The sequence below is a fragment of the Aspergillus nomiae genome (assembly GCF_001204775.2).
Source record: "Aspergillus nomiae NRRL 13137 chromosome Unknown contig00371, whole genome shotgun sequence".
In the NCBI taxonomy this organism is placed as follows: Eukaryota; Fungi; Ascomycota; class Eurotiomycetes; order Eurotiales; family Aspergillaceae; genus Aspergillus; species Aspergillus nomiae.
In genome coordinates this window covers 22,169-33,201 of record NW_015378426.1, presented here as the reverse complement: position 1 = coordinate 33,201, position 11,033 = coordinate 22,169, and the positions used below count along the sequence as shown (strand labels likewise).

Genomic DNA, 11,033 nt, shown 5'->3' with positions numbered 1-11,033 from the left:
TTTTTGGTAGAGAACCATGGATTCAACCCAGGCTGTGATGTGTATCGAGTAGAAGAGACTGGAAGATCCCCGTCGAGACAAGGCGGAGAGAGCGTGGAAGTTGCTGGATCGCCGTAGAAACGCCCACGCCGAAATTTTGTGTCCCTCAGCCAAACATTAAGTTCTCCGCCCCGTCGCTTGCGGTAGCTTTTTCTTCTTCTTCATTCATTCCCACACTTTTTCTCCTCGCTTCTTCTCATCTCCATCCATCCTATACTAAGACTGCTTTACCTTCTGGAGCAGATTCTTTCTATCTTTGTTTTTCCTGAATCTCAACTCTCCCACCGTCCCTTTTCTTTTCATTCTCTCTCTTGTTCTTAACGATCTTACGTTGTTTTTGTACCTTGTGAGTCTTGTTCCCACCCCCACCCGAGTGAGGAGAGCAAGCTGCCAAAGCTGAGAATCATTCTGGGCTCTTCGGTCTTCTCCCCCCGAGATTCACATAAACCTCCCTGAATAAGTGGAGGGCCTGTATCCTACTTTTCTCAATATATCGATGACTAACAGAACATTCGGCGTCGAACAGAATAAAATCACATCCCTTCATCATCATGTCCGAGACTTTCGAGTTCCAGGCTGAGATCTCTCAGCTCCTCTCTCTTATCATCAACACTGTTTACTCCAACAAGGAGATTTTCCTGCGTGAACTTATCTCCAACGCCTCCGATGCCCTTGACAAGATCCGCTATGAGTCTTTGTCGGACCCCTCCAAGCTCGACTCGGGCAAGGACCTCCGTATTGACATCATCCCCAACAAGGAGGCTAAGACCTTGACTATCCGTGATACCGGTATCGGTATGACCAAGGCCGTAAGTCAATTCCGTCTATTATATGCCTCTACGGACCCCACTCTAACCATATCGCTTTTGTCTAGGACCTGATCAACAACCTCGGTACCATCGCTCGCTCTGGTACCAAGCAGTTCATGGAGGCCCTCTCTGCTGGTGCTGACATCTCCATGATTGGCCAGTTCGGTGTTGGTTTCTACTCTGCTTATCTTGTTGCTGACCGCGTCACTGTCATCTCCAAGCACAACGACGATGAGCAGTACGTCTGGGAGTCCGCTGCCGGCGGCACCTTCACCCTCACCCAGGACACCGAGGGCGAGCCCCTTGGTCGTGGTACCAAGATGATCCTTCACTTGAAGGATGAGCAGACTGACTACCTCAACGAGAGCCGCATCAAGGAGGTTGTTCGCAAGCACTCCGAGTTCATCTCTTACCCTATCTACCTCCACGTTCTGAAGGAAACCGAGAAGGAGGTTCCTGACGAGGAGGAGGAGACCAAGGAAGAGGAGGGCGATGAGAAGAAGCCCAAGATTGAGGAGGTTGATGAAGAAGAGGAGAAGAAGGAGAAGAAGACCAAGACCGTCAAGGAGAGCAAGATTGAGGAGGAGGAGCTGAACAAGACCAAACCCATCTGGACCCGTAACCCTGCTGATATCACCCAGGAGGAGTACGCTGCCTTCTACAAGTCCCTCTCCAATGACTGGGAGGACCACCTTGCTGTCAAGCACTTCTCCGTTGAGGGCCAGCTTGAGTTCCGTGCCATCCTCTATATTCCCAAGCGTGCTCCCTTTGACCTCTTCGAGACCAAGAAGACCAAGAACAACATCAAGCTCTATGTTCGCCGTGTCTTCATCACCGACGATGCCACCGATCTTATCCCTGAGTGGCTCAGCTTCATCAAGGGTGTTGTTGATTCTGAGGACCTTCCTCTCAACCTGTCCCGTGAGACCCTGCAGCAGAACAAGATCATGAAGGTCATCAAGAAGAACATTGTCAAGAAGACCCTTGAGCTCTTCACTGAAATTGCCGAAGATCGTGAGCAGTTTGACAAGTTCTACTCCGCCTTCAGCAAGAACATTAAGCTTGGTGTCCACGAGGATGCTCAGAACCGCCAGACCCTCGCTAAGCTGCTCCGTTACCAGTCTACGAAGTCCGGTGATGAGGTCACTTCCCTCTCCGACTATGTCACTCGCATGCCTGAGCACCAGAAGCAGATTTACTACATCACTGGCGAGTCTATCAAGGCTGTCGCCAAGTCTCCTTTCCTTGACAGCCTCAAGCAGAAGAACTTTGAGGTTCTCTTCCTGGTTGACCCCATTGACGAGTACGCTTTCACTCAGCTTAAGGAGTTTGATGGCAAGAAGCTCGTCGACATCACCAAGGACTTCGAGCTCGAGGAGTCCGAGGAGGAGAAGGCTGAGCGCGAGAAGGAGGAGAAGGAGTTCGAGGGTCTCGCCAAGAGCCTCAAGAACATCCTCGGCGACAAGGTTGAGAAGGTTGTTGTCTCTCACAAGCTTGTTGGCTCTCCTTGCGCCATTCGTACTGGCCAGTTCGGTTGGTCTGCCAACATGGAGCGTATCATGAAGGCCCAGGCCCTCCGTGACACCTCCATGAGCTCCTACATGTCTTCTAAGAAGACCTTCGAGATCTCTCCCAAGTCTGCTATCATCAAGGAGCTCAAGAAGAAGGTCGAGGCTGATGGTGAGAGCGACCGTACCGTCAAGTCCATTACTCAGCTTCTGTTCGAGACCTCTCTCCTGGTTTCCGGCTTCACCATCGACGAGCCTGCCAGCTTTGCCGAGCGCATCCACAAGCTTGTCTCTCTCGGTCTGAACGTCGACGAGGAGGCCGAGACCTCTGAGGAGAAGGCCGCCGAAGAGGCCCCTGCCGCTGCCACCGGCGAGAGCTCCATGGAGGAGGTTGACTAAATGTTTCGGCAGCAACAGAAACGAGATTTTAACTGCTTTTACGACCTATTATTGAAAACTGTTCCAGCGGTATCTGCATCAGGATTATCTTACATCACTGACTCGTATTGCTGTTTCATCTGGGACTTGAGAAAGGCGGTTTCTAGTTGCGATGTGAATTTTACTCTTTCGGCGTTTTGAGCGTTTGCTTTCCAAATCATACTACTTTAAATTATTCCGTCTGATCCATGACTTGTGCTTTGCCTCGCTTCTCCGGGTTCGGATATCGAGTGATCTTAGATAGGTAGAACTTTTCCTCTTTCGAATAAAAGCCAAGCCTTCAACTGTTACTAGGTCCCGTATAAATTCTTCTGTATGCTCGAATAAACAAAACCCTAATGACTGATCTTGAACCCAGCCACCCTTTATCTTCCCTACCTGCGGGTAGTGAGATCAGAGAAATAGGGCGCCTTTTATATAGCCTAACAAGCGGCTTGGAATCTGGCTACCGATACGTATAGCCCGCATGAGCTGGTATTGCTACAGCAGAGAGATGGGCCGTAGACATTAGCAATTAACAACAGATCAATAAACTCAACAGGCAAAACCCCTTACTCCATCAGTGCATAAAATTGGGTCAGGCATTGCTTCATGTTTATTTTCATTAAGCGTGATTCGGCCTTGAAGAAACAGTCCTAGAGCAACGAAGGACATGGGAACTGAGAGGCAATGCCAGTAAGGAAGTAGCTATGCAGGGACGCTACATGGTGGCCGCTGCCTCGCAGAGGAGGATGGATCCAGTCTGGCACACTCTTTCCTTTTGTTGCTCAATCCTAGACAATATACATCTAGCAGCTAAATGTCCTAGGGCGTAGGCGCTGTAGCTGGCGTGTTCCTTAATGGCCAGTGCAATGCCAATCAAATCGCCAATCAGAGAAACTTCGTGAGGATAACCCCCAAGCCTTCGCAAGCCACAGCGCAAGTCCTCCAACGACCCCGAAACTACCCACAATTTGGATAATGGTCCAACCCCGTCGCTTGAGATCCTCAGACCACCAAACTAGACCCAGGGGATCATGAGGGCTTATACGTGCAATGCGGCATTCTACCATCTTTCCGTTTTGTGTCCGAACTAGAAGACCACCACCTGCTTTTTCCACAGGTACACGGAGACCACAGAAGCCAGGAGTCTGTGAGATAGGTACCAACGAACCATCTATAACACACTCGCCCAGTCGCTCCGTGAGCCAGACAGCACGATCCCCCCTTGCTATGGTAGCGTATCGTTCTCGTTCATTACGTAGGCTTTGCTGAAGGTCAGATGCCCACTTTGCCAGCTGTACCCGGGCCAACCTCTCTTCGTGACGAGTATGGTCGGATATTCGAGCCATGGTATAACTAGAGGGGCCGCCCCGTAAAGTGTGAACATCGGGAAGGGCGCCATTTGGTAGATTATCCTGCTGCCAGTAGAACTGCTCTTGTTGCCGTAGGGCAAGCTTCTTGGCAGATAAATGTCGCATCCAGGCTATGTTTTCTCGGTCAAATAACATCTGGACTAGGAGCATTAATTCGGACGCCATCAAAGGCTGGGCGTAGTCCGGGCTCATCAAGGTGCTGGCGTCCATAACGTCATCATCGTCGGACTTGGCGGACGAAACTGCAAAAGGACACTGAGCACTGAACCCGTCGACTTTGCCGAGGGATGCATCTCCGAAAAGGAAAAGTTTGATGTTGGCCTCTTGGGCTTGCTTATGAAATGTGGATTTGAGGGCCGAGACTCGACTGGATGACAAGAGATCTGATTTAGATACGACGGGTATGACGTTTGTCCAATCGCATAGCTTCCGGATAGATTCAATATCTGTAGAAAGGGTATCTGAAAAGACGTGAGCCCGGCAAATCAGAATAGAGCAAAAGGGGAGATTCATCACGTACCCTCGGAGATGAGGTATAAGACAGCGTCAACCTGGGCACCACCATTGCCCGCGAGCATATTCTGGAAATCATGATTGGCCGAGTTTAGGGACGTCATCGCTCGGAGAAGCTGTTGACGAATATATTGTACAATGATGTCAGTTTGCCCTGCACAGTCCGACGAGTTGGACTGAGGATCAACAAAACAGATATTGCGCTCAAGGACTACATCACCCATGCTCCGACGTCGTCGCAAAACACGTGAATCTTCTAGGTCTGACCACCATACGGGATATGGTTTAGTGCTAGCGTAAATTTCCGTGACAGATGGTGGAATACTGTGTGTCTGAGAGGGTCGGGTTGAAGAGCCAGGTGAGCGGGACGATGTCGAGGGGGAAAGGGAGGGAAAGGGGTCGACGTGAACGATATCTTCGCACGCTTGAACAATAGATTTGATGAGAGAGGTCTTCCCAGTGCCTAGGTACAAGTTTAATTCAGCAAATACTCCAATGATCAATTCTTAACCTAATCCGTACTTACCAGAAGCACCTGCTATTAGCACCTTCAGACGGCCCAATGACTTCCCTCGATCTGTAAAAGGCCTTCGACTGGGCATCCTGATACTTGGCATAACCAACTGAGATGCGCTATCAAGGCATACATTGAACGGCGTGGGGAAATCATTGTCTTCTTCTCCTGACGCGACAACCTCACTGCTTGCATCATCGGTGATCGAGATGTCATCAAGATGCCTCAGGGACTGATTGGAGAATGACTTGGGACTGCTGGGAAGAGAAAAGGATGGATCATCTGGGTTGCTGAGGTTCGAGGGCGTCAATGGTCGGGGGGAAGTGCGGTCGGAAGATGGTAAGGAAATTTCGAATCTGCTAGCATTGAGTAAATCGCTTGGTTTGAGGGTTGACTTGCGGCGAGGCAGTGAGGTAGCACCGTTAAGACCATTATCTAGATGATCGTGGGGAGGCGGTTGTGATTGTTGTTGTTGTCCGATCAGAGTCGTGGAATCATGGTTTCCACCCGAACGATAGGGCTCGCACTCGGAACCAGAGAGATTGACATCGTGAACGGCTTCTTCGAGGCTTTGTACACCATACATACTATCCCTTGAAGGAACCGACTCATCAGGAGAGAGCTCCTCGTCCGCATCGTGATCACGACTGCGGGCCAGGAAGAAGGTCGCGGGGGCAGTATTGCGGGGGTCGATCCACTGCTGTTCGATGGAGGCCTTGCGGGCCCTACGCAACGCGACATCCGGGACCGGCGGTCTCATGATAGGCAACGGGTAAGGAGAACTTATACAAGGTCCCCAGAATGTACATGGAGAAGAAAAGCAGAAACATGAAAAAGACGATAGTTTTGGCTTAGGTGATGCGCGGTGATATGATGTTGTTTGTTGAATTGCAATGTCCCATGTTATGTCATGTCACGTTGTTCAAGTCACGACCCCTCCAGCAACCCGAACCCCGCATTGCTAATACATGTACCTAGACATGGTCAGATCAATAGCTCTATATACACACACTATTACTACTACTCTTCCGGCCACAGTAGGTGTAGGATGAGAATTACCATGAAGCAATAGACATGACGGGGGAGAGCGGTTCGTCCATATTTATCAAGAGTCATTCACAAAAGAGTACAGAGTAAGTCGTGGACGGGAGTTCTTAGGGCAAAATCGAAGACAGCCGGTATGGTATAGTGGCAATGCTTCTAGGGCCTTTATTAGTCGAGATAATATTTATATTTTATCCTTCAGTGGAATATTACTTTGTCCTTCGAACATTCTACAGGCTCACAAAGCTATTAGGCTAGTGATAGTGGTTGGACTAAACCATTAGTTGCATAGTCAGTTGAAGCAAACCACATTCAATCACCTTTATGGTTTACCCTGCAATTCTAGAACTACGACGCTAGCGTGCATCCACACACGAAGCTAGCCCACAAGCGACAGAGCATCGGTGTCGGGGGAGTCTCCTCCGTTTCATAAAACTCGTAAATTAGAGAAGAAAAGGAAAAATTGAAGAACTGCCATAATATCTATTGATTGATTGGATTTTGAATCTGTCGGGGTTTCTTTCGTTTTCTTTGGACTTCTTTCGTTCTCCGGTTCGGAGAAGTGGCTGCCATGGTATACACATTTACTAGTAATATTGGAGGATGCGACTAACTACTAGTAGTATCATACAATGGGATGCTGCTGACTACGACAGTTTCATCATTCCACAGGGTTTAACCATAATAATTCTAGTAAAAAAATTTTAAATGCAAATAAGAAGGATAAATAATAACCTGTAAGCGCAACTGCCGCCCCCCTTAAAAGTGCGAGTAGCATAAGCGAAATCTTTCCTCTGAACACGAGTATAATAAATGCCACTTGGATTATACGGTCCGATAGGCAGTCATGAACCACGATACGTACGTCTTTCCAAATCATATAATAGGATTATGATATGGAAGTGTCTTTCATTGCGAACCTGAGATCCACCCCCAAATTCAATACGGAGCGTACTTCCTCTCTCTCCAGACTAAGTTTGCCACTAGGTAACTGAAAACCTTTCTGGTTGGTGCTTTCGCCTGAGGGCTCAAGAGTAGTTAGTCTCTTTTCCAACGGACCCATCGACATCCATGGTTGGCCCGGGAAACAGTTTTGATGAAGTCTTGTTTGTGCCCCCCGAATTTGTACCTTTTGAGGATGGATACCACACATGGAAGGTCAAGACGTATACTCATTTTGCTATAAACGTGAATAGGAGATATATTGAGGGTGTACATATTATATGAATAAATTTCTTTCTCTTACATAGAATCCTTATCGATAACAACTACATAAGTACGTCCCAGGTGTAAAAACCGAACCTTTTAGTAGCTTCTTCCTTCCGACTACTTCTCTTCCCGTCCAATCATGTTTAATTACCTTCCCATATTTCGACCTTCTTTAATTGGTTTAGTTCCTTGGGAAGCGGTATTTAGTACAAAGTACCGTTCTGTACTCCGTACAATCGTACCTTTCTTCTTTCTCCTTGTTTTCAAGCTCATATATACTTCTATCGCCTAGGATTTTCGCACACACATGTAGAAAGAGAGAAGATGTGAACAAGAAAGGATTACTTAATATTTATACATACCGATAGAGACAGCAGTGATTTTATAAGAGATTTTATACGATACTAGGTAGGTAATGAGTAAGTATTGCATATATATGTACAGAGTAGATATATACCTGCTACTATACTAATAGAAACTAGTACTGTACAGAGCTATTTCATACAGAAGTACCTTGTATTTTTTTTTTTTTTTCCCTCTCTCTCCCCCTCCACTTATCGAACTAAAACCAACCCGCCCCGGTTATCGACATTAATTAAGCAACCTTCCGTATCTCCGCCTGCTGGCACAGAACCCACCGAGGACTGTCTGATCCTCACTCACTCGCTCACTCACTCACTAGGTACCGAACAACCTAATAAAACTGACTAACATATGTAGTCGCTTGCCCGATCGGTCTATTCAGCTCGTGTTCAATTCTACTCTCGCTTGCTCTTCATTGTCTTGTCTCCACCAGATCTATATCCTGCTCTCATTGATTTTATCTTCTGCCGTTAGTCAACGTTCGGGATTCTACTCATCTTGTCTTCCCACGGTCGCCATGTCTGCCAGCCTATCTTGCTGAGCTGACGCTCCATCGCTCACTTCCTTTTATCTCCACTGGTCAATTTCCTTTGCTTCAATCTCCGAAGTTCCAACCTTGCTCTGTCCGACCCAGTTTGCCGAATACCCCCAAAATTACTCCCGAGTTACTGTCCTTATCGAGAGTCTTAGTTTTTCGTTCTGCAACACTGCGTTCCAGACTCCCTTCAGAGACGTGGGGTTTACTGATTTCTAACGCAAATACAAACAAGGGGGAGGGATATTAAGAAAAGAAAAGAAAAGAAGAAAACCCTCCCGTTCCACCATGGAGCAAGACAACTCGCTTTCCTGGCCGGATATCACCGCCCCCGGCGACGATGAATTCTCCAACTTCCTCGAGTTTGGAATGCATTTCCCCGACATGGAGGGGCACGGGCCATCCGACCAGCACCCTCCTCGTTCCGTCGCTCATTCGGTATCGATGCCTACCTCAACCACTCCTTCGGGCCAGGAACAGCTTATGCGCATGGAAACCGATGCGGTAGCCCCTCAGTCGTCGTCGTATGACCGCATGATGGGCGATTTTTCCATTGAGCTCTCCAACCAAGTTCACCAAAGCCAGTCGCACGGCTCTATCCCAGCGTCTTTCTCCGATGCCCCATTGACTCCGGCCTTCTATGCTCAGAAACCCCCGCATTCCCAGATATTTAATCACCAGCAACTGCAACAGCCCCCGGAGCAGTCGCACCATCAGCATGTTCACCATTCGCAGCCAACATCCCAGCCTTACGTACCTCACGGTCAGCCTGTGATTCCTCCGACCCCTAACAGTATTGAAATGCAGGGAAGTGCGGCCACATACCCACAACGCGTGGATGAGAATCATGAAATGTACGACCGGTACGCTCGCATAAATGAGGAACAAGTAAGCGAAACAGTCAACTTGCCACAAACTCTACATCAATATGCGCGTGGCTAATGCACTACCCCTCCCTTACAGGCTCTCTACACCCCCTTGGTGTCTCCTGCGATGACCCCACTGGAGACCCAATTCCGGCTGCCAGAGTATACAATTCCTGGAGAGTACTTTACCCCTCTAACCTCCCCCGCCCTCGAGGCCCAAAATGCGAATTCAACCAGCTATCCATTTCATTCTGGCCATGTCTCGGATATGGGCTTTGTGAATTCCCCCATTGACAATTCCATTCCTGTTTCATCGTCCCCAAATTCGCCTGGCTTGATTCGGAAACACCGACGCGACCATCAAACACCAAGACATTTTCTGCTAGGGCTAAGAAGCAACAATCCCCTTCGGTGCGGCCTCAGACACGGAAGAAGTCACTCCTACAAATTAACTCGGATGAGATATTGAACGGCCTCAGTCAACATCAAGGTGGCCCAAGGTCACAACCCTCCACTGGTAGCGGGCTGCGGTATGGCAGCAATGAGAGCTCCGGCCAGGATTCCGTTTCCCCTGAACCCCTGTCAGAACCTCTGATGCCGCCTCCTGCTCTACCCCCTGCTCGGAGATCTCCCGCGATTGCTCCTCAGATGGTGCAATCGCAAACAAACGAGCCTGCGACCCCAGCTATGTTGATGCGCATTCAGCGGCCGCAGCATAGTCCAGCCGCAACTGGGCAAGCGTCAGGCCCTGTGTCGTCCGAGCCACACGATGATATCATGGAAGAGGTTATTCTTCCAGAGGCAGCTACTCCTACTACCCATTTCTCCCAATCACAAGTGACCCGCATCGACACCTCCCTGCGAAATGTCCGTACGGATGCAGCGTCCCCAGCCACGTCAGCCGGTCTCACTCCAGCTCTAGAACCCAAATCGACTCCCTTGGCTGAGCGTAACCCAAGTTCAGTAGCTCCTAGTCCGCGCACTGTCGCTATGCCTTCTCCAAGCGGGCCAATAGGCAAGAAATCAGACACGCCCAAACTCGGGCCGTTGGGTAGAAAGCGACAGAGTCTTAGCTCATCTCAACCAAGTCCGAATCTACGCCCTAAAATAAGCCCTAGCATACAACCATTGGTCCGAGGAGAATGTAAGCAAAATTCAAGATCATTAATCAGCCGAGTTTTTTAAACTGACTTCATCTCGTTCAGCAGGCATATCAAGTGAGACCTCGGCCTTATATCTAGCCTCCAAATCGAACTACCAGCATATCTTGGATGGAACCCTCCTTCCTGGCGTATCTTATCCTGAAGCGTTGGCCGAAAATTTGAGCTCCAAGCGGACAAACCATAAGCTTGCGGAGCAAGGCCGACGTAATCGCATTAACAATGCGCTTAAGGAAATTGAAGCTCTGATTCCAGCTGGGTTTGTCAACATGAAGAATGTGAAAGATGCCACGCTTGCAGTCTGAAAGGCAGTGAAAAGGAGAAAGAGAAGCCCAGCAATCAGCAGATTAGCAAGGCCAGCACCGTTGAGATGGCCATTGATTATATTAAAGCATTGAAGAAGGAACTCGAGGAAACAAAGGGCAAGCTAAAAGCTGCTGAGGCCCGACTAGGCGAGAAAGAAACTTCTCAAACCCACGACGTCGACTCAGTTGGCCCCGAGAATGAGCAACTGGAGAAGCCTGGCGAGGTTGTAGGTGTGCCTACAAGTCCTGTACCCAATGGCCCTGCAGAATCTTACGATTGAGACATCGTGATGATTCGAATCGAATGCTCTTTTGCCTAGAGGCACCTGATTTATGTGACATGCTTTACGACAACAGAATTCAGGAAATTGTTAG

General features: G+C 48.8%; 3 protein-coding genes across 3 annotated transcripts; 2 read left to right on the top strand and 1 right to left on the bottom strand.

The window, feature by feature from the left end:
* Window positions 1-321: 321 nt before the first annotated feature.
* Window positions 322-2,755, top strand: hsp90 (chaperone Hsp90; the record flags this gene model as incomplete). The annotated part of the gene is made up of 3 exons (XM_015553663.1): window positions 322-385; window positions 566-848; window positions 914-2,755. Coding segments are annotated over 3 exons (2,160 nt in total), but the record flags the coding sequence as incomplete, so codon positions are not given.
* Window positions 2,756-3,630: 875 nt separating this feature from the next.
* Window positions 3,631-5,936, bottom strand: ANOM_008406 (uncharacterized protein; the record flags this gene model as incomplete). The annotated part of the gene is made up of 3 exons (XM_015553662.1): window positions 3,631-4,610; window positions 4,670-5,125; window positions 5,189-5,936. 3 exons carry the CDS (start codon window positions 5,934-5,936, stop codon window positions 3,631-3,633), a joined length of 2,184 nt encoding a protein of 727 aa, XP_015403082.1.
* Window positions 5,937-8,615: 2,679 nt separating this feature from the next.
* On the top strand, window positions 8,616-10,939 carry ANOM_008405 (phosphate-sensing transcription factor PHO4; the record flags this gene model as incomplete). The annotated part of the gene is made up of 5 exons (XM_015553661.1): window positions 8,616-9,215; window positions 9,291-9,508; window positions 9,580-10,337; window positions 10,402-10,612; window positions 10,666-10,939. The coding sequence occupies 5 exons, from the start codon at window positions 8,616-8,618 to the stop codon at window positions 10,937-10,939; spliced, it is 2,061 nt and encodes a 686-aa protein (XP_015403083.1).
* Between the last annotated feature and the right edge of the window lie 94 nt (window positions 10,940-11,033).